A 22996-nucleotide genomic window follows, 5' to 3' on the forward strand; every position below is an offset into this window, starting at 1 on the left:
GATGATAAAGAGTATTGGGCGAGAAAATACAGAGAAGATATGAAGCTGCTTGCTGAGAGTGATAGCGAAGATGAAAAAGTCAAGAAGGAGAAGAAAAAGAAAAAGATCAAGACACTGGTGAGTAGTGATGATGAAGAAGTGCCAGTGGTGAGAAGAAAAAAGGTGACAGAAGTGCCTAAGTTCAAGGTTGAAGAAGGTGTTGATGCTAAAGAGGTTCCGGTGAAGTGTGAAAACTGTGAAGCTGTAAAAAAGCAGAACAGCACCTTGATTTACAACTTGAACAGTTTGAAGGAGTCTTATGATGTGCTGAATAAGACAATGAATCAGTACAATCAAACGAGTGAAGAACAAGCTGTTGCTATGAAGACACTTCAGGGAGCGTTTATGACAAAACAAAAAGTTGTAAACAATTACATTGAAAAATGTGCCGCTTTAGAACAGAAGCTTGAGTTGCAACGAATTGAAACGGAAAGAGTTAATCGTTTATTAAAAAGTTACTCATGTACTTCCTATGTGATTGACAGGATTTATCCGACTGTTGAGAGCATGAAGGTATGGGAAGAGGATGATGTAACTGAAGAGAATACAGCTGGAGTTTATGCTGGTGAAAAGATTGCTGACAAGAAGAAGAGTGATCAGAAAAAGGACACTGAAAAGGCTTCATCTGGTAAGAAGAAAGGTGTCAGTTACAATAAGTGTCCACCCCCGCTGGAAAATGGATATTTGCCTAGATATCCAAACGATGAAAGAGTCAAAAAGGCTACAAATTTACAGTGGGAGTCAGAGTCGTCGGTCAATCTTCCTGAAAGTATTGATGTTGTGTTTACATCATCTGACACTGATCAACAGTCTCAATTAATGAAGAAAGTCGTGGATCATGTGTTAGAGAGTGATGATGTGGAAGAGTCAAAGTCCGGGTCATGCACACAGAGTCAAACAGAAAAACAGGGCAAATTAGTTTATGATAGAAAGTTTTTGTTGTCAAAATCTAATTTGGATGATGGATTGTTTAAAGTTGCTTATACTTTGAATGATTCTGACAAATTATATTCTGATGAGGAATTTCCAATAAGAGGTGTCAAAACTGAACTGATTAAAAAGGTTTTCATACTCACAGAAATCAATATTTCTGAAATAAAAGGCTTATGTCTTATTGAGAAACCTAAACCTTACACCTCAAGAGTTCAACAGAGATTAAACAAGAAAAGGAATTACAGTTCTGGTTCAGATTTCCAAAAGAGATCGAACCATAACGGTAACTTCAAAAAGAAAGGACTTGGTTTTACTCCAACAGAAAAACAGAAAAATGAAAAATATGTTCGTGACTTTAAATCCAAAATGTCATTTGTTTCAGGTACATCAACTGATGAAGAAGAAAAAACAAGTTTCTGGAGAGAATCAAATAAAGAGTTCCTTGCAAAGAAACAAGACGAACAGAAACGAGATACAAGAACCTGTTTCCGGTGCAACACTGTGGGACATATTGCAAAAGATTGTTCGAATGTGATACAATCAAAACAGGGAGTATTTCGTAAAATCAAAGAGAAAGTGTTTGCGTTCGAATCACCACTTGATAGAACAAAATTGTTCAAAGATTCTATTTTTGAAATTGGTGAGAGTTCGAACAAGTTTTACAAGAAGAGAGCTAAATCTGACAACCAGAAATGGATTGTTAAAAGGGTTGGTGAAAGCTCTAGCGATGATTCTGATAGGTTGAAATCAGAGGAGCTATCTTCGGGCGATGAAACTGATTTCACAAAGTCAGTTGAGCCACAAGTTGTTTCAAAATGTGAAGCTGATGTACAAGTTGAAAAATCAGTTCCGATTGTTAATGATGAGGAGTTTCCATTACTTAGGGCTGAGAATTATAAAAAGAAAATTAGTAAAGTTGAAATTTCTAACCAGTTTTATCATGATGAACAGGAATTTGATGCTGAGAAGGTCTTTAACCCCAAGGTAAAACACATTTTTGGCAAGATGATTGATCGAAAAGTCAAAGGGGTTAAGGAATTTTATGAGAAGAAAACAGAGAAGGAAAAGGTTGAACCATCCCTGGTTTGTGACTGGGAAGGTACATACTTCGAACAATAAGTCTCAGGACTTGCCGGAGATCCCAAGATGGTATCGTGGATCATGAATCGGCATCTTTCTTGAATTTAATTTGGTAACGTCATTCATACAAACGGTAAACGAGGTTTGTTTATGTTTGGTAATTATTTTTGCAAGTGATGAGATACTTTGATTGCATATGGATAATCAATGACATTAATTTGTACTTGTATTTTCCTACATTGGTCGATAGACAAGATGATGAACCACACCCCCGAACATTTGTTTGTTAAATCTACAAATGGTAACCTACAATTGGTAAAATCAATCAAACTTATTTTCCGGAAAAACCATTTTGATTAAAACAAACTTAAGTGTTTTGAAATCTAAATGGGAAAATAGTTTGTTGATAGGGGGAGTTCTGATTGTTTATGTACTTGTGAATGGCGATTTGAGGTGATTTGATATCGGCTGTCATGTTTCTGTACTGTTTGTTTTCATATTTTCGTTAATGTGTTTGCATTTTAGGGGGAGTAAGAAAATTTCAGAAAATCCAAAAACATTAGAAAATTTGAAAAAGCCAAAAACATGATAAAATCAAAAATGAGTTTTGTTGCGAAAAAGAGGAAATGATAGTACATCGGTGGACTATCACAACATGCTAAAGAATTGAAAAGTCAAAATGTGATAAACGATCTTACTGCGGATGTGTCAGTAGATTTTCTCACACTTAGTAAATTGAAACGAGATATAAACGTAAATCAAACTTGCTTGATTCGTGGGTAACTATTCTTGAATATATGGGTAACCCCCGAAATCTTGTTTGAAAGGTCCCGTATTCTGAGATACTGGGTCTTTATACTCAGTGATATCTGGGGTATTATCCCGGGACTTCTGCTGTATGGAAGTACTGACCTAGTCCTCGGATAATACTTTTCGCAAAATGCTTGAAATATAGCATCGCCCTCAGCAAGCTGATGAAACAATAAAATTGATAGTCGTTGCTGTTGTAATCAAAAGATCCTCTAAAGGGGACCCACCAAAAGTCGAAGCCGTCATCTCTCTGCGTATACGGAAGTATCGACCTGAGCTCTCACGGCCCTCGCACATAACCCCTTTACAGATATCATATGTGGTATACTCACCTGTAAGACTGAATATTTGGGATCTGGATACAGGAGTATATTCAAGTGGAGTGATACACAATTAAGTTTAAGTCTCTAAAACATTAATATCGTATCTCGAATCAATTGAAGTCTGTGTGAAAATTTAAGTGGACAAACATACTGACAATCTAGGTAAATTGTTTAGAACTGAGAATGTTTAAAGCTTAACGGTGTTGGTGATATGTCTCATATACTGATATGATCCTCTTGCACAAACTCACAAAAATATTGTCTGTAAATAGTTTATTTCTGCATGTATTTGCTTTCAGAAAATCCAAAAATATTTTTGGTGTGATTTAGCATAAATTTTCTAAAAAAAAGTCAAAAAGATTTTCGACAACTGATGTTGAAAAGCTGATTATCAAAATTCGAAGTGCTAAACATGATGAACAATTGGGTTGGGGTGTTTATGTTTTGAATTGATAAAGAAAAAGGTCAAAATTCCAAGTGGTTCATCAGTATCTGATTGGCAGGTTAGTTTGTTGTTTGGTGATGTTTAAAATTTTAAACGTTTATCATAAAACTCATGGTGTTTTTGAGTTGTTATGCAGACATATTCAACATTTGAGGGGGAGCTCATGTTGAATTGGAGAAACTTAAAAGCTGTCAAATTTCAAAGTGAGAGAGTCTGTTGGTGATGAAGACAGAGAGACGAAGATAGAAAAAAAAAAGCTCAGTGGCTGATCAAGACAGAAGATTGAAGACAGTGTGATATGACTCGATGACACTCCGTTCGATGGCACTCCGTCAACATCTGAGGGGGAGTCTGTTGGTGCATTTCATCTGTTGACTTCGTTTTGGATCGAGTCATAGTATTAGAATGTTAAATCTGGGCATGAAATACGAGAAAATGTGAAACTGTATAGATTTGGGCTAGTTGGTTCGCTTATAGGTCAAATTGTATAGTCGGTTCGCTCGAAAGGACTTTAGTTGTCAGGTCCACTCGAATGTCAAGGTCTGGTTCGCTCGAGTGTCAAATGTATGGTCCGCTTGAGTGGTTCGCTTATTGGGCCTGTCCAATAAGCGAACCCAAACTCCTATATATAGCTGATGAGCGATCCAGTTTGTATGTATGTGTCGAATCTCGTACCGAAGTGCTGCCGGATCGAGAACTGATTGAAATCTTTGTCAAATCAATACAGAAAGAGTTTAAAGTGAATTACGAGCTATTCCTACATTGATTACTTGTTTTCCACACCTGTAATTGACGAAAACACCTCTGAACGACTCGTCTAGGTCGAAATACGATCCTACAATACCCCTACGGGGCTTATATTAAGGTTAAACTCGTTTTGGGCATAATGGAAGGTATCCTACTGATACCACAACATATTTAGGGCATATTAACTTAGGAAACCTGTAAATGACTATCATGGTTACCCGTTACGCTTCCTACGCGTTTGGTTCGGTTTATGTAACTAGTTTACATAAATTAGCCGAAACGGGTCAAACCTTATCGTTTTTATCTCAAAATCCAGAAGGTGTTTAGTTCACCCATATTATACAAGTCTTTAAACTTGTCGGGACTAAAACACATTCTATTCCGGTCTTCGCCTAATCGTGCGTTCGAACCGTATCTTTCGTCAAAACTAATCGGTCTAAGTTTAGGCTTAATAAAAGACCCGTTAGGATTCTAATAGGTTATTATAAACCTTCGTTCCAGAATAGGAGACCCGGTAAAAGCTACACGCACTTGCTATTTGTGATTGATACTTGCAAAGGTAAATACTTTTAACTTAATTTCCCTTATACGGGCTTGGGGTACGGTATATAAATTACCGCTTGGTCCAGCATTGAATCTTTAATCAAATAGAGATTAAATCATTGATATGCTCTGTTTTGAAATGTTTTGTTTGCTTAAAGTCTTTGGGGGGTTAATGACCATGTCCCGGATATCCTTGGCATCATCTTACGAGATGGCCACGACCTGAGCACGGGGTGTAGGCGTACACCCGTCAGTGCATAAATGAATAAATAATGTGGTGTGTCTATTGATCTTTAACCCGGTCTACGGATCGGGCTACTGAACGCATGAGAAACATGTAATTCGTTTACAAGTATTATATTCAAATAATTATCCCAAGTTATAAAAGTTTGTGCCTCGTGCATTCAAATTAATTTTATTAAACCTTTCAAACTGAGTCGGTTGAATGTATTTACCAGTGTAAACTGACGTATTTTCTCAAAAAGGTTAAGTGCAGGTACTACTCGAACTAGGCTGGCTTTCTCCTAGCGTCCACAATAAGTCTCGCAAGCTTGGATGTCAAACTATTGAACATTGTTTCTTATTTATTTTGTTCCCCCTGTGGATTATTTTCAACTGTTGTGATACTTGATATTACAATTTGTTAAAGTTGAAATATATCTATCTTTTGCTTCCGCTGTGCATTTAAATATTGTGTTGTTTGACTGTAATGTTACCAACTACGTCACGATAATCCCCCACCGGGCCCACCGGTGAAACGTGTAAATATCGGAGTGTGACAGGTTGGTATCAGAGCCAACGTTGAGTGAATTAAACACTATCTTTATGTGTTTAATCTCAATGACACAATTGCACATACTCGAGTCTAGACAAGAACTTAGGACGAATCCAAATTGTTGCTTTAGTTTGTCCTTTATTGTTTGTTATTTATTTCAATTGTTTAATCAGGAAATATGCCACCGAGAATTAGAAGAGGAGGAAGAGGCAAAGAGCCAATCACTACCCATAACGATCACGAGGCCGGGCCTTCTCACCTGCGAACTCCTTCCACTACAATGAGTGTCGAACCTCAGAGAAACAGGAGGAACCTTTTTGAGCCCGCTAGACGGTCTATCTCACACAGTTCAACACCTTCTTACCGTCACTCTTTTGGACCGCATTCGGAAAACGAGCCCGATAACCCTCAACCTTCATTCATACCTCTCCAGCGTTCCGTTTTGCACCGTTCCTTTGGCGACCCTACTCCTGTCTTTCAGGGCCGGTTTAACCCGGCAAACTTTGTCCAAGAACCAGTGGGTTTTAACCCATTGGGACCGGAGGACCATTTCTCAGAAGACAATGCAATGGACATGGATGAGGAAACGAATCCCGTCGAGCCTGCAAGAGGTACCCCCAACCATCCCATCGAGATCTCTGATGGATCATCTTTTCACGGAACACCCTATCAGGGTCCAGACAGTTACCAAGCAAGGTTCAACCAGTACGAGTGGTAATTTACACCCTCTCACCATTTATCACCTCATGAGCAGCAACAATAGCAGCAACAGGATCCCTCCGAGGATTCGCGTTTCGTGGCAGTTACGCCACCGCCTCCACTGCCGCCAGTTCATCAAGCACCTCCAGAACCACCAAGGCGTAGGAGAACAGGCGCGCGGATATCCGCACGAAGAGGGGATTTTCACTTTAGCACCCCTCGACACTCCGGTGGCAGTCATTATTCGCTACTGCATGAAGACCCACAAATGGGTGGACCTTCGAACCCAACTGCAGAGGTGAACTCTGCACCAGTTGCACCACCTCTGCCACCATTTGGTTATGATAACCCTATACCTACATACGCCGGTTCCACGGCATATAACCCATTTGAGCAGCCAGCTCACACTCACTACAACTATATTGATGTCGACCCATACCTAGAAGCGGCGGCAAACTACAACGCCCTTCATCCTGAAGGACCTTATGGAACTCCTTGGGGAATGGGATACTCAACTCATGGGTATCCAGTACCTGCTAGACCTCCGGCTCAGCACCTATCGCAGCCGCCATGTTTTTCCCCACCGGAGCAGGAAGAAATCCTCCACCGTTTAAACATGGTGGAATGAGATTTTGAAGAAGAGCGTAAGAACAACCGTGGTTTCCTCAAGGGCCTGGCAAGCTTGTTAAAAGGAAAGAAGAAGAGGGATCATTAATCTCTATATGTATTATTGTATTTCCTATTTCAATCAAGTCCTTGCGTGGACATTTATATGTGTATTTAGTCCCTGCGTGGACTTGTCTTTTAGTCCCTGCGTGGGCCTATCTTTCAGTCCCTGTGAGGACATCTATCCTTGTATTGGTCCCTGCGTGGACTTGTTTTCCAGTTTAACCTCTACGTAGGTAATTCATCTATTAAAAGTCCCGTTTAGGGCAATGTGTAATCCTTTTAATATGTAATGGAATGTTAAGTTATAATTTTTCATCTTTGCCATTATATGCATAAATACGTTATATATGAAATAAATAATTCAAAATCATTCCTTTTAAAATAATCTGCCTACCAAATATTAAATAAGAATCTCAAGGGTATAACCTAGCTTACATGTCTTTATAAGACTTGGCCAAGATGGTAAAACCTGTTTAAAAGATTCGGATCCCTGTTAACATCCGAGAATATGTTAACACTCCTGGCAGACGTGATTCGTTAAAAATCACACACGTCATTCTTATGTAAGGATTCTTCAAAAGATCCCTAACCCTAACCCTAACTTAATGATATATAAATCATGGGTTTAAATCATCAATTAAGATGATCATATGTTAGTAGTATAGTGCCTACGGGCCATACTCATTGTCATATAAGACAAAAGACAGTAGTAGTCTATGACTCCCTGTCAGAAAAGGTAAAGAACTATGTTCAAACCTTAATGCTTCGATTCTCTGAAATCATGGCTTATAACTTAAAATGTCCCTGTGACATGGCCTATTGTGCTAATAATACTTTTACTATTGTGTAATTGAGATATTATAAATAAAAATCCTAAATAAATGTGAGTAATAAATTAACCAAATATGGCTTATGTTTACCATGGTTAATGAATTGCCCAAAAGGGCAATTCCATAATAAACTCCTAAATAAATCTTTGCTGATATCTTATGTAACAGTTCAAGATACAATGGCTGATTCGGATGACATAAACAATCACCCAATGGAGAACCAGAATGATGCTCGGGTTAACATAGCGGGTGCTGAACTGCAAGCATTAATTGACAATGCTGTTGCAAAAGCCTTGGACAGGCAGTATAGCGAATCGAGCGGTACTCGAAGTAAGACCCTATCCGCACCGCATTCAAAGCCCAAGACTCATTCTAAGACGCATAGCAAGCCTCCCTCCAAGAAGGAAGACCCAAAGAAAGATGATGATGATCGTCACTCTTCAAACCATCATAGTGTCCCATCTCACCGTATCGTGCTGAATCAAGGACCCCGTGATAAGGGTTGCTCCTACAAATACTTTGTTTCGTGCAAGCCTCGGGATTTTACGGGGGAGAAAGGAGCAATAGACTGCATGACCTGGTTGGATGAGATAGACATAGTGGTTGATATCAGCGGGTGCGCTGAAAAGGATGTTGTAAAGTTTGTGTCTCAATCATTCAAAGGTGAGGCCTTAGCCTGGTGGAGATCATTGATTCAAGCTACTGGGAAGATTCCACTGTACAGTATGTCATGGGAACAATTTGTTGCCCTCATCCGAGAGAACTACTGCCCTCAGCATGAGGTAGAGAAGATTGAGTCGGATTTTCTGTCATTGGTCATGAAGAATCTAGATTGCCAAGCTTACCTTACGAGCTTTAATACAATGTCAAGGTTGGTTCCCTATCTGGTGACCCCGAAACCCAAAAGGATAGCTCGTTTCATCGGGGGTTTAGCCCCGGAGATCAAGGCAAGTGTAAAAGCCTCTCGGCCAGCTACTTTCAGGTCTGTAGCTGATATATCCTTATCCCTCACACTGGATGCGGGTCAGGCAGAGATCGCTGAGGAACACGGATACCGAGAAAAGAAAGCATGATGATGACAATTCACGTCGATCAAACAAGAAGCACCGTGGTAACAATGACTACAAGAAGGGATTTGGTTCAAAGAAGGATGGGCATCAATCTGGAGATAAGCTCAAGTGTAAGACTTGTCAGAAATACCACTTTGGGAAGTGCAGACTTGACTCAAAATCCCAGTCTCAGTCGAGACATTGTGGGATTTGCAAATCCACGGAACATAAAACCCTAGAGTGCAAGAAGCTGAAAGACGCAACATGCTACAGTTGCAACGAAAAGGGGCACATTAAGACAAATTGCCCAAAATATGCAAAGAAAGCGGATAAAGGAAAGAAGACCAATGCTAGAGTCTTCAGGATGGATGCAAAGGAAGCTGTGCAGGACGATAACGTGATCACAGGTACCTTCCTTATAAATGATGTCTATGCGAGAGTACTATTTGATTCAGGAGCTGATAAATCTTTTGTAGATAATAAGTTTTGCAAATTGCTAAATTTACCTGTTAAAACCTTAAGTATGAAGTATGAGGTGGAATTAGCAGATGGCACCTTAGAAACCGCCTCAACCATATTAGATGGATGTTTCATATCCATTAAGGACCACTCTTTTCCGTTGTCCCTACTTCCTTTGAAGTTAGCCGGTTTCGACATAATTCTGGGTATGGACTGGTTATCTCATAACCAGGCCCAGATTGTCTGCAATAAGAAGCAGGTGGTGATCAAGACTCCGTCTGGTGAATCACTTACCATTCAGGGAGATACCAGGTATGGACTGCCGGAGCAAGTATCTATGCTCAAGGCCTCTCAGTGTCTGAAGAAAGGATGTGTCATCTACATGGCACAAGTAACTATTGATGAGCCGAAACCCAAGATTGAGGATATCCCCGTCATTTCTGAATACCCTGAAGTTTTTCCTGAAGAACTACCTGGTTTACCACCAAATAGACAAGTAGAATTCAGAATTGACATTATCCCTGGAGCAGCACCAGTAGCAAGGGCACCTTATAGGTTGGCACCAACAGAGATGAAAGAATAGAGAACACAACTGGATGAATTGCTAGCCAAAGGTTTCATTAGACCTAGTTCGTCTCCTTGTGGAGCACCAATCTTATTTGTCAAGAAGAAGGATGGATCGATGCGTCTGTGCATCGATTACCGTGAGCTTAACAAGGTCACTATCAAGAATAGGTATCCATTACCCAGGATCGACGATCTGTTCGATCAACTTCAAGGGGCAAGCTACTTCTCTAAGATCGATCTGAGGTCAGGCTATCACCAACTGAAAGTTAGAGATGAAGACATACACAAGACTGCATTTAGGACTCGTTATGGTCATTACGAGTTCCTAGTGATGCCTTTTGGGCTCACTAATGCACCAGCGACATTTATGGATCTCATGAACCGTGTTTACAAACCATACTTGGACAAATTTGTTATCGTCTTCATTGACGACATTCTGATTTATTCAAAGAATCAGGCTGACCATGAGAAACATCTTCGATGTATTCTTTCACTACTTCAATAGGAAAAGCTTTACGCCAAATTCTCTAAATGTGAATTTTGGCTTCGAGAAGTCCAATTCCTTGGACATATGATTAGTGAGCGTGGTATCCAAGTGGATCCCGCTAAGGTGGAAGCTGTCATGAATTGGCAAGAGCCTAAGACGCCCACAGAAATTCGCAGCTTCTTGGGATTGGCAGGATATTACAGGCGTTTTATTGAAAATTTTTCAAGGATTGTTGCACCCCTAACTTCTTTGACTAGAAAGAATGTTAAGTTTAACTGGGGTCCCAAGCAGCAGGAGTCCTTTGATATCCTTAAGCAGAAACTAAGCAATGCGCCTGTGTTGACATTGCCTGATGGAATAGAAGAGTTTGTGGTATACTGTGATGCATCACACACCGGGATGGGGTGTGAGCTTATGCAGAAAGGCAAGGTTATTGCCTACGCTTCACGCCAATTAAAAGTACATGAGAAGAATTACACCACCCATGACTTGGAGTCGGGTGTCGTTGTATTCGCACTGAAGCTATGGAGGCACTATTTATATGGCATCAAGTGTGTGATCTATTCTGATCATAAGAGCCTCCAGCATCTGTTCAACCAAAAGGACTTAAACATGAGGCAGCGGCGATGGATGGAAACTTTGAATGACTATGATTGTGAGATAAGATACCATCCTGGCAAGGCGAATGTAGTCGCTGATGCCTTGAGTCGAAAGGAAAGGGTGAAGCCTATAAGAATCAATGCCAAGAGCATTGAGATAAAGAATAGTTTGAATGAAAGATTGTTAGCGGCACAGAAGGAAGCTGTGCTGGAAGCTAACTACCCTAATGAAAAGCTAGGAGTGACTGAAGAACAGTTATCCTATGGCAAGGACGGAATTCTAAGGTTAAATGGACGAATATGGGTTCCAGTTTATGGAGGACTTCGAGATGTTATTCTCCAGGAAGCCCACAGTTCCAAATACTCCGTTCATCCTGGAGCAGACAAGATGTACCAAGATTTGAAGGGAAACTTTTGGTGGATAGGCTTGAAGAAGTCTATAGCTACCTATGTAGCTAAATGTTTGACATGTGCGCAAGTCAAAGCTGAACATCAGAAGCCGTCAGGTTTGCTGCAACAGCCTGAACTTCCCAAGTGGAAGTGGGAAATGGTGACGATGGATTTCATCACCAAGTTGCCAAAGACAAGGAAAGGAAATGATACTATATGGGTGATAGTTGGTAGACTGACTAAGTCAGCACATTTCCTACCCATTAAGGAGACCTATAGCTCCGACATGTTAGCCCAATTGTACGTAGATAAGATTGTATCTCTACATGGCGTACCTGTGTCTATTATCTCTGACAGAGATACTAGATACACATCTCATTTTTGGAAAAGTTTCCAACAATCTTTGGGCACGCGCTTAAATTTCAGTACGGCTTACCATCCTCAGACGGACGGGCAGAGTGAGCGTACAATCCAAACCTTGGAAGACATGCTTCGTGCATGTGTGATTGACTTAGGTGGTAGTTGGGATAACCACCTGCCATTAATCGAGTTCTCGTACAACCAGTGTTGTAAAAGTCGCTAGGCGGTCCCTAGTCGGCCGACTGGGGAGTTGGGAGTAATCGGAGTACTCGGAGAGTACTCGGGGAGTACGCGGACATGGTAAATATAAATAAAATTAATTGTTATATATTATTTATGTGTTAAAATAAGCATAATTCATGTCAACTGGGTATAATTTAAAATGAAACATGTTTAAAGTTCAAATATTCTGAATACAAGTCCGACTAGTCTGAGTACAAGGCCGAGTAGTCCGAGTACAAGGCCGAGTGGTCCGAGTACAAGGCCGAGTAGGTCGATTTTGACCGAGTTTGACCGATTAAAAGTCAACAAACCATGTTGACCGCCTAGACCGACTAGGCCGACTAGGCTCCGACTAGGCCGACTAGGCTCCGACTAGGCCGACTAGGCGCCGACTAGGACCGAGTACTCCCGAGGCCGACTAGTTGAGACCGCCTAGGAGGAAGTCGCCAAGGTGGAGGTCCGAGGACCGAGTACTCGCCGAGTACTCGGCCGAGGAATCCGACTTTTGCAACACTGCGTACAACAATAGCTACCATACCAGCATTAAGGCTGCGCCTTTTGAGGCCTTGTATGGTAGGAAGTGCAGAACGCCCGTTTGTTGGGCGGAAGTTGGAGATGTCCAACTAACAGGACCGGAAATAGTCTTTGAAACGACGGACAAGATTGTCCAGATTCGTGAACGCCTGAAAGCTGCCAGGGATAGGCAGAAAAGCTACGCAGATCTGAAGCGTAAACCTCTGAAATTCGAGGTAGCTGATAAAGTGTTGCTTAAAGTATCACCCTGGAAAGGAGTGATGCGGTTTGGTCAGAAAGGTAAGTTAAGCCCGAGATACATAGGACCATTCGAGGTCATCGAATGTGTCGGAGCAGTGGCTTACAAGTTAAAATTACCTGAAGAGCTCAGTGGTATTCACAATGTGTTCCACATCTGCAATCTGAAGAAGTGTTTCGCTGATGAATCACTAGTCATACCACATACAAATGTGCGCATAGAAGAAAGCTTGAAGTTTGTTGAAAAACCTGTGTAGATCGAGGATCGACAGGTTAAGAAGCTTCGAAGGAAGCATGTGCCTATTGTAAAGGTAAAATGGGATGCCCGTAGAGGTCCCGAGTACACGTGGGAGGTAGAGTCCACAATGAAAGAGAAATACCCTCAGTTGTTTCAGTAAATCTCGAGGTCAATATTTCTTTTAAGGGGGTGAGGATGTAACACCTCGAAATTTTCGTCAAATAAATAACGACATGTGTCATATACGACAAAAGCATTATAAACCCGGATTTAGTTAAAGATGTATGGCAGGATTTTTGAACATGTCGACATGTTAATTTATACCTCTGAACGACTTCGTTATAAATCCCAAGACCCTAACATGATTAATAAACATCTAAGTATACCTTTAAATCCGGTTATTTTTTTCTATTAATAATGGATTCCAAATTGCAAGAATGGATCCTATGAAATAATGCTCGATAAAACTTTCGTGTATAATTTCTATCATTGTGCAAACCAATAATATTGCAAGATAGGGTAACACAACTGATCAAGCATGGGTTAAAGGCCTCATACTGACAAATTCTGGCTCAAAAATCATACTATGCAAGTTGACTGTTCAAAGCTTGAAAGGTTAATTTGTTTGCCTTCTGGTAAAGGCTTACGGACCGTAAAGGTCCTGCCTTACGGTCCGTAAGGAGTGCCCAGCGACAGCAAGTTGGCTGTTGGCTATTATAAACGTTCTAACCGACTTAAAACGATATTTTCACTCTTATGGGTGACCCCTAACTGTTCCTAGGCACTAGGAACACTTGTAAATGATCTGGGATCAATGCTAGGCTTAGTTGTCATGATCACAAGCCCTCAAGAACACTATATAAAGGCCTCTTGTGCAACCATTTTGATCACACCTCACTTCTGCATTTCTGGAGCTTCGTGGAGCTTAAGAGCAGACCCAAGCCATCTCTATTAGTGCATTAGACTTTAGTAAGTATGCTTAACCTTCCTTAGTTGAGTTTTTACTTAGTTTTAGCTTAAAAGTCAAACCGTCGTAATTAACGGTTGACTTAACGATTAATCATTAATGGTCCAGTGATTAGTCGAATCAAAGGTAGTTATAAGTTGGTAATTATGTAGGCATTAAACCCTTAAAAGGGCACCCTCTGATTCCCACTCTAACTAGATCAAATGTCGGGTCAAAGTTGTTTAGAAAAAGTCAACAGAAGCTTAATTTTCGAATTAACATGTAATTAACAATGTAGAAGGCATGTAACCTATTTTATCACTCATATAACTTGGTAATAAGTAGAACAACTGGTCTAAGCTTGTTTGATCCGACAATTTTCTGTTTAGACCCGGTTCGGAACCGAAAGTCGCAAAACTTTGACTTTTGCTTTGACTTCAGTTCTGACCCGTTTTAGTAGAGTCTAGAAATGCCTTAGGACTTCCTTGGGACCAGGTTACATGACAGTATAACCCTCTGTGGCTGGTTCGTTGATTGTCCGAGTCGTTTGCACATTTCCGTTAAATGCTTAAAAGTTGACCATAATGCCCTTTTGATCATAAAACGAGAAATTTGGGAATGTGAGAGAGCAAAAATCTTTGTTGCCGATTTATAAACATGTCCCTAAAGTTTCGTAACAGTTAGAGGTCTAGAATAGGAGTTATGCTAAATAGCGCAATTAAGGAACTTTTGTTAATTAAACGGCGCACTTAGCATAAAGCCTATCTAAAACCCAATTTCGACACCAAACCTTTTACACATTGATGTAATATAATATTTTGAGATTTTAAAAGATTTTTAATTATTTTTAACCTGCTCATAACCTAAGGTTATGGTATTGATTCGGTAAATACCGATTTTATCCTTTTCGGGCATAAAATGAGTTCTACATAGTATTTTGACACAAATCCAATTGCTACTGATTTTATATAATAAATGAGGTATTTTGAACTATGTAACCTGATCAGAAAACTCAGATTTCCTGTTTAACCCGGAAATCGCTTAAAATGGCTTTTTACGCGTATTAAACGCCTAGTATAGGTTTAAAACCATTTTGTCATATAAAGACTTATTACCTACTGATGTAACTTGTTAAAGTAAGTGGTTTTACTGATCACTTCAGACCCGAACATCAGAATTATAAATAATCTCTTTTATAATCTTTAAAATGACTACAATACCCCTACGGGGCTTATATTAAGGTTAAACTCGTTTTGGGCATAATGGAAGGTATCCTACTGATACCACAACATATTTAGGGCATATTAACTTAGGAAACCTGTAAATGACTATCATGGTTACCCGTTACGCTTCCTACGCGTTCGGTTCGGTTTATGTAACTAGTTTACATAAATTAGCCGAAACGGGTCAAACCTTATCGTTTTTATCTCAAAATCCAGAAGGTGTTTAGTTCACCCATATTATACAAGTCTTTAAACTTGTCGGGACTAAAACACATTCTATTCCGGTCTTCGCCTAATCGTGCGTTCGAACCGTATCTTTCGTCAAAACTAATCGGTCTAAGTTTAGGCTTAATAAAAGACCCGTTAGGATTCTAATAGGTTATTATAAACCTTCGTTCCAGAATAGGAGACCCGGTAAAAGCTACACGCACTTGCTATTTGTGATTGATACTTGCAAAGGTAAATACTTTTAACTTAATTTCCCTTATACGGGCTTGGGGTACGGTATATAAATTACCGCTTGGTCCAGCATTGAATCTTTAATCAAATAGAGATTAAATCATTGATATGCTCTGTTTTGAAATGTTTTGTTTGCTTAAAGCCTTTGGGGGGTTAATGACCATGTCCCGGATATCCTTGGCATCATCTTACGAGATGGCTACGACCTGAGCACGGGGTGTAGGCGTACACCCGTCAGTGCATAAATGAATAAATAATGTGGCGTGTCTATTGATCTTTAACCCGGTCTACGGATCGGGCTACTGAACGCATGAGAAACATGTAATTCGTTTACAAGTATTATATTCAAATAATTATCCCAAGTTATAAAAGTTTGTGCCTCGTGCATTCAAATCAATTTTATTAAACCTTTCAAACTGAGTCGGTTGAATGTATTTACCAGTGTAAACTGACGTATTTTCTCAAAAAGGTTAAGTGCAGGTACTACTCGAACTAGGCTGGCTTTCTCCTAGCGTCCACAATAAGTCTCGCAAGCTTGGATGTCAAACTGTTGAACATTGTTTCTTATTTATTTTGTTCCCCCTGTGGATTATTTTCAACTGTTGTGATACTTGATATTACAATTTGTTAAAGTTGAAATATATCTATCTTTTGCTTCCGCTGTGCATTTAAATATTGTGTTGTTTGACTGTAATGTTACCAACTACGTCACGATAATCCCCCACCGGGCCCACCGGTGAAACGTGTAAATATCGTGGTGTGACAGTTGATTTGTGACAAGTTAAGTTATATATGAATTGATTGATAATTGTCTTACATTTGAACTAAATTTGTGAAATGTCAAGTGATGACAAAATTTGACTTTGCAAAATAAGTTTGTGTATTTATGCCTTATCTTTCAAAAGGATTTACTTGTCCGAGGTAACTAAGTGCATTGCGGTCCGTTATACGCGTTGATAGCAATTGGCATCTGAGCCTCGTGATATCAAAACCGTTAATGACAAATTCATCTAAATCAATCTAAAAATGTGTAGCAACCTTAGGCTTTGTAATTGTTGAACCGGGTGTGAGCCTTGTTTTCTAATTATTGTTACAATCAATTTTTCGTGCAATTGGAAGTGTTTAAGTTTTCTTAGTCAAGTAATTTAGTAACAAACTTGACGGTTCAATCTGACATTTCTTTTCAAACAAACAAACAAATTAATCAATTTCGTAGCAAGCTTCATAAAGTGTGACAACATTAACAATCAATCACGTCCATACGCAAATCAGAAACTCTTCATGGTTCGACCCCTTACTACCACTAACACATTGTTAAAGGTAATTTGGGCATTGTAAATATTATATTTGACCGGGGCGCAACACTCCGATCAATATTCAGAGTTTTCTTCTCTCTGAATAATTCTCTTTCTTCTTATGTCCATGTTAAACACCCACAAAAATTCTTCTTCTTCTTTTCTTTTCCGGTGAAACACAATGGACATCCCAACCTTGGGAAGAATTTCGTAATGTTTTGGCAAGACGGTTGTCTGTTCTTGCCAGAATGTACCTAAAACTCCCATTCGACTTTAGCACTGCCTTTTGCCTTATAGAACCTTCTATGCAGAAGATGAGTGTCTTCATTCTGACTACTACGTCATTTGTTAAAGATCTGGGTGCGCATTTCAGTATTGTTGCGTTTCGTGTCATTATGGAAGCACACCACCAAGCTCCGGACTTTCGTATTGCAAGATGTGTTTTGCATGTGGTGGTGTTGTCTGTTGCCATAGTTTTGTGTCTTGGCTTCATTTCATATTCATTTGGTTGCAGGTAGCCAATAAAGTGAATCATTTAAAACGGTTCTACAGTTTCTGCATACTCTTGATCAGTCAATCTACATCTTTGGTTAACACAGCAAACATCATAGTGTCCATAACTAATTTCCCCAACCACCATGCCCTTGCACTGGCTTTGTAGGTAACACTCACAATTTGTCTGAATATTGTATAATTTGTGTGTGATTTATAATTATAACTTAGTAATCATTTTTTTGTCTAACTAGAGTAGGGTTAATTAATTTCTTGTTAACAATATTGGATAGGTCTTGTTAATTTGTGGGTGATTTAAATTTTTTCACGTTTGTCTGGATAGGATAGGGTTTACTAATTTCTTGTTAATTTGTGTTTTATTTAAATTTATCATTATTTAATTGTGGTTTGTCAAGTTTTATTGATTTGCGCGATTTAATATACAACTAGAAAATAGATCTGGTGCAACTTTTTTAAAGTAACCTTTTTAATTAAGTTGTATTTGACTCTAATGCAACTTCATTGAGTATAAAGGTTGTATTAGAAGATGATCAAATGCAATCTTTTTATTAAAAGGTTGAAAATTTAATTAAAAACCGTAACTTTTATCAGAGAGAGGTTGCACTAAAAAAAATCCAAATTCAACTCTTATTTTAAAAGGTTACCTATTTAAAAGTTGGATGTAACTATTATTCTAAAAGGTTTTATTCAAACCTACGTTGATCCAAGAAATGTTTCAACTTGGGTTGTAATTTCAAGTCTAAGTTTGTTTATATATATATATATATATATATATATATATATATATATATGTATGTATGTATATATATAGGGGAAGGTTCATTTGAGAAGAAATGTATTGTGAGAATAAAAAGAAGAAAGGGTATAATGGTAAAACATTAAATAGTTTATAACTCCTCCCATTAATTATATTATTTCTCATTAATAAAGCAAAAAACATTTTATCCTACACATTTCAAAATTTATCCTACATATATCTTACACTTACCGAAATTTACCTTACGCATATCTAAATTTATCCTACACATTTAAGAATTTATCCTATACATACTAAAATTTATCCTACACATGTCGAAAATTGTCCTTCACCCTAAATTATTTTATCTTCAAAGAGTATATTTAAAAGTGAGTTACAAGTTTTTAATTAGTTAGGTAATTAGTTACAATTAGAAGTTTACCTATATGCTCTTATTAATAACATTAAATACACATATTAAATGAAGTAAAATGGAACATTTCTATTGGTTTAAAACTTATTCTTTTTATTCTTACAAAAATTTTCTTCTCATTTGAACCTTCCACTATATATATATATATTTATAGGTAAAGGATCCTGTAAAAAAGGCCTAAATTGTGAGAAAGGTGAGAAAGAATCTCAGCCATTAGATCATTCCATATTAATTTTATTAGATCAAGGTTATATTAGTAATTATACAAACAAACCTAATTAAGGATCAAATCTTTGTAACCGATTTTTCTGAGTTTTTTAAGGGAATTTGATTTTTTAATATTTTATCAGATCATCTAAATCTTTAAATCATCTCGATCTCTTAACATTATAAATTCGCTTTCAATTTCTTATTTTTGATCACGCATACAGACTGAATTACGCATACAATCGTTAATCTGATTCATACTTTCTTTCTTCATGGAGAACGACGATCAAGGTATTTATGTATCTTTTATTCGTAGCTTATTTATGTAATTGTAATCAATATTCAATTACAATCATCTGTTTAATTGTAATTGTCAATTTTTCAATCATCTGTTTTTTTTTATTGGAATTCTCATGAACACCAGTTATTAACTCTGTATGGTGTGTTTTTTATACGTGCATGGTGTTTTTATGTATGTTATCGAAGTTGAAGCTGGTATGTGTTCTTTATTTAGGTTGATGATGAGTCATGGTGTTTTTTCCTTTGGATGTTCCTTACAGGGTTTTTATAAGTACATGGTGTGTTTTCATATAAATAGAGGTTGGTTTGTTATAACAGTTGTTTGTGGTGTTATTTTAAACATATTATGTTGTATTGTGTTTTTTACTGTAGAATCATTCAGTTGATGATGAGTCATGGTGTTTTGATATAAGCAGAGGGTGTTTTTTATACGTACATGGTGTTGTTTTGTATAAGTAGAGGGTGTTTTTTATACGTACATGGTGTTTTTTCGTATAAGTAGAGGGTGTTTTTTCATAACAGTGTTTTTGTGGTGTTATTTCATACGTATTATGTTGTATTGTTTTTTACTGTAGAATTATTTTCGCAGGATTTCAAACCTATCAGCGGGTTAGGAAACTACAACTGTCTCCAAACTCCGGTAAGAAGACTTATTTACCGGAGGTCGATGAATCGCTTAAGCCGAGGGATAAGATGACCTTTGACACAGTGAACAACGCATTCCTCTTTTATCAGAAGTATGCAATGGCTTCAGGCTTCACTGCCAGGAAGTCTACTCAATACACACATCATGGTGTTATAAAATCTAAATGGTTTGTTTGCTCAAAGGAGGGGACTAAACCTTTTAATGCGATCGATACATCTAAAAAGATCGACACCTCAAATAATGGGTCAAAGAGGAAATCTGTTCGACATGTTCCTTCTATAAGGACTGGGTGCAAAGCACGTATGTGTATAAAGTTAATGCCTTCGAATCTATACGAGGTATCTTCTTTCAATGAGGCATATAATCATTTTTTTGTTGCTGAGGAATATAGGCATCTACTCCCCTCTAACCGAGGTATGAACTATATGCAAGAGCAAGCCGTTAACGCGTTGAGTGCCTTGAACATTGGCCCTGTGAAAGCGTTTAATATCATGAGGACATTGTATGGTGGGTTTGACAAGGTTGGGGCAACCAAAAACGATTTTAAAAATTTCAAGCGAGACCTGAACATGTATATATCGGAGTTTGATGCTGATATGATGATTAAACGACTTTTGAGGAAGAAAGAGTACATGCCTAACCTTTCAATGGAGTACATAACAGACGAGAATGGAGTTTTAAAGGGTTTGTTTTGGGCAGATGAAGATGCCAAAAGGAATTTTTCTGTGTTTGGTGATGTTGTTTCATTTGATGCCACATATCATCGTAACAAGTAAGTTTGTTAATTATTATATTTATTTTGGGTTTTACAGCTTATTTTTCTTAAGTATGTGTAATTCATTTTTATGGTGTTTTTATTACGTATTTGTTTTATAGGTACAACATGATGTTTGTTCCATTTACCGGCATCGACAATCACAATCGCAACGTTACTCTTGGTGCCGCTATAATAGGAAACGAAACTGCTGAAACTTACAGTTGGTTGCTAAATGTGTTTCGTCAAGCATTTGGCCGTGCCCCTCCGGTGATTGTCACCGACCAAGACCCAGCCATGAAGAAGGCTATCAAAGATACATGGCCCGAGAGTAGACATAGGCTATGCATGTGGCACATCATGGACAAGCTTTCTGCTAAGGTGTTTAGTTGTTCGTCCTTTTAACCTTTCTTACTACTTTTTAAATACTTTTTGGTGATTATGGTGTTATATGTTATTCAATGGTGTTTTAGGTTGGTGCTTCAATCTGCAATAATACAGATTTCAAAAAGAGGCTGTGTGCCATTGTGTGGACCGATTCAATTATACCAGTTAAGTTTGAAAGTGAGTGGGCTACCATAATGAACGATTTTAACTTGGTTGATCATGAGTGGCTGCAGTCACTTTACCAAATCAGGGATACTTGGATACCAGCTTATTATCGTGAGGAGGTCATGTCCGGGCTTATGCGTACCTCTTCTCGTTCAGAGAGCGAGAACCATTTCTTTGGACAGTTCTGTAACCCGGGTTGCACACTTGTCGAATTTCTCGGGCATTTTGATTCTGCTATTGAAGCTCAGAGACATGAGCACAGGAAGAATGACCATGACACCAGAAATACAAACGCTGAAATATGGGATGAAGACTTTGTTTTGGAGGATCAAGCGTCCAGGATATACACACGCACTATATTTTTTGACCAGCAGTTGGAGATACAAAACGGTATACACAGATGTGCTATCGGAAAGTGGGAAAACATGGGTGACTTCGTTAACTTTTTTGTGAAGGACTGGGAACAACCATGCACTACTTTCTTCGAGGTATACACATGATGTTTTGTAGTGTTATTCTTGAAAATTGTATAGATCTTGGTGATTTCCAGTTGCATATGGTGTTTTATAGTGTTATTTACGACAACTTTATAATTTCTAATGGTGTTTTATAGGTTATGATGCGGGAGGACGACATGCCTGTGTATTGTACATGCAAAAGATTTGAACAGTTTGGGTTGTTGTGCTCACACATCTTTTGTGTGCTAAGGATGCTTGACATTAGGGAGTTTCCACAACGCTATATATTACGACGTTGGACTCGAGAGGCTGTTCCAAATAGTGCCCCTGGTGCTATTCTAGGTATCAATGAGACTGAGGATCGTTATAATGAAGTTAACCGTGTTGTACGTGAGATCATATATTCTACAGAGTCGGTTATTAATCAGCTTGTCACCAACTTTGATGCGCTATGCTCGTTCAGGGACCATGTTGTTAATTATTTCAAAACTGCGGATGAGTCTGTCGTCAATGCTCCACCTAAGAGCCGTCGTGAAAGGTTTGCAGAAATTACTGGTAACACAAAACCATCAGAAGCAACCGTTCGTGTTCCCATTGGAACAAGATTCAAAGGTATGGGTAAGCCTAAACGGATGAAGTCCAAACGTGAAATTGCATTAAGTCAGTTGGGTAAAAGGAGCCGTCAATGTCAAAAATGTTTTAGACACGGTCATAACAGACGTACTTGCAAAAACCCTACCCGGACTAAAGAACAAGCTATGGCCGAGGATGACGGTGAAGAAGCTGATGAAGTTGACGAGGAGGAAGATGAATGGGAGGAACTTGAAGAAGATATGGATGAACAAGATGAGGATGCATTAGACGAGGAGGATGGGGAAGAGGAGTCGTAAGTTATTTAGAGATGTCTAAAAATTTCGTTATTTTTAACGTACTTCCTTCTTGTTTCGTACATTGCTAGGTTTTTTATCGTTTTTCGGATTCGCATACACTCATGGATTTATTTTGTTTGCTTTTGTTCAAATTTTAATATTACCAGTGACAATGGTTTATATATTGTTTCTGTTAAATATGTTTGTTTTTTGTTAACCAATGCTGTTATTTTTTGTTCAGTGTGTTTTATTATGTATGTTGCAATTTGAATAGTGTTATTTGTCCTCCCTCAGATATTTATTCTAAACCAGTGGTTTTATGTGTTTTTCATGGAGTTATTTTTTTTTGTTAATGGTGTTATTTGTTAATTCAAGTTGAGTAGTGTTATTTGTCCTATCTGAGATATTTCATTGCTAACCAATAGTGTTATTTGTAGTTCAGGGTGTTATTTATTGTTAATGGTGTTATTTGTCTGTATAGAAATTATTTTTTTTAATTTGTTAAACTGTGGTGTTATTAGTTGTTCAGGGTGTTATTATTGGTGTTCATATGTTCAGGTTGCTTATTTA

The 22996-nt window shown here is 38.4% G+C and overlaps 1 protein-coding gene across 1 annotated transcript; it reads left to right on the plus strand.

Annotated features, from left to right (window-relative positions):
• The first annotated feature begins 546 nt into the window (after window positions 1-546).
• On the plus strand, window positions 547-22447 carry LOC110906330 (protein FAR1-RELATED SEQUENCE 5-like). Its single transcript, XM_022151480.1, has 6 exons — window positions 547-667; window positions 8062-8509; window positions 19723-20565; window positions 20670-20928; window positions 21021-21587; window positions 21713-22447. Exons 1-6 carry the CDS (start codon window positions 547-549, stop codon window positions 22445-22447), a joined length of 2973 nt encoding a protein of 990 aa, XP_022007172.1.
• The last annotated feature ends 549 nt before the right edge of the window (window positions 22448-22996 follow it).

This window comes from Helianthus annuus, chromosome 14 (assembly GCF_002127325.2).
Source record: "Helianthus annuus cultivar XRQ/B chromosome 14, HanXRQr2.0-SUNRISE, whole genome shotgun sequence".
Taxonomy (NCBI): Eukaryota; Viridiplantae; Streptophyta; class Magnoliopsida; order Asterales; family Asteraceae; genus Helianthus; species Helianthus annuus.

Excerpts from the sequence above, each read along its gene's own strand:
- LOC110906330 (XM_022151480.1), top strand. The coding sequence starts at position 547 with ATGAAGGTATGGGAAGAGGATGATGTAACTGAAGAGAATACAGCTGGA. Across the intron at positions 8,510-19,722 it reads ATAGTGGTTGATATCAGCGG|AATTATTTTCGCAGGATTTC; the intron begins GTGCGCTGAAAA and ends TTTTTACTGTAG. Across the intron at positions 20,566-20,669 it reads GCCACATATCATCGTAACAA|GTACAACATGATGTTTGTTC; the intron begins GTAAGTTTGTTA and ends TTTGTTTTATAG.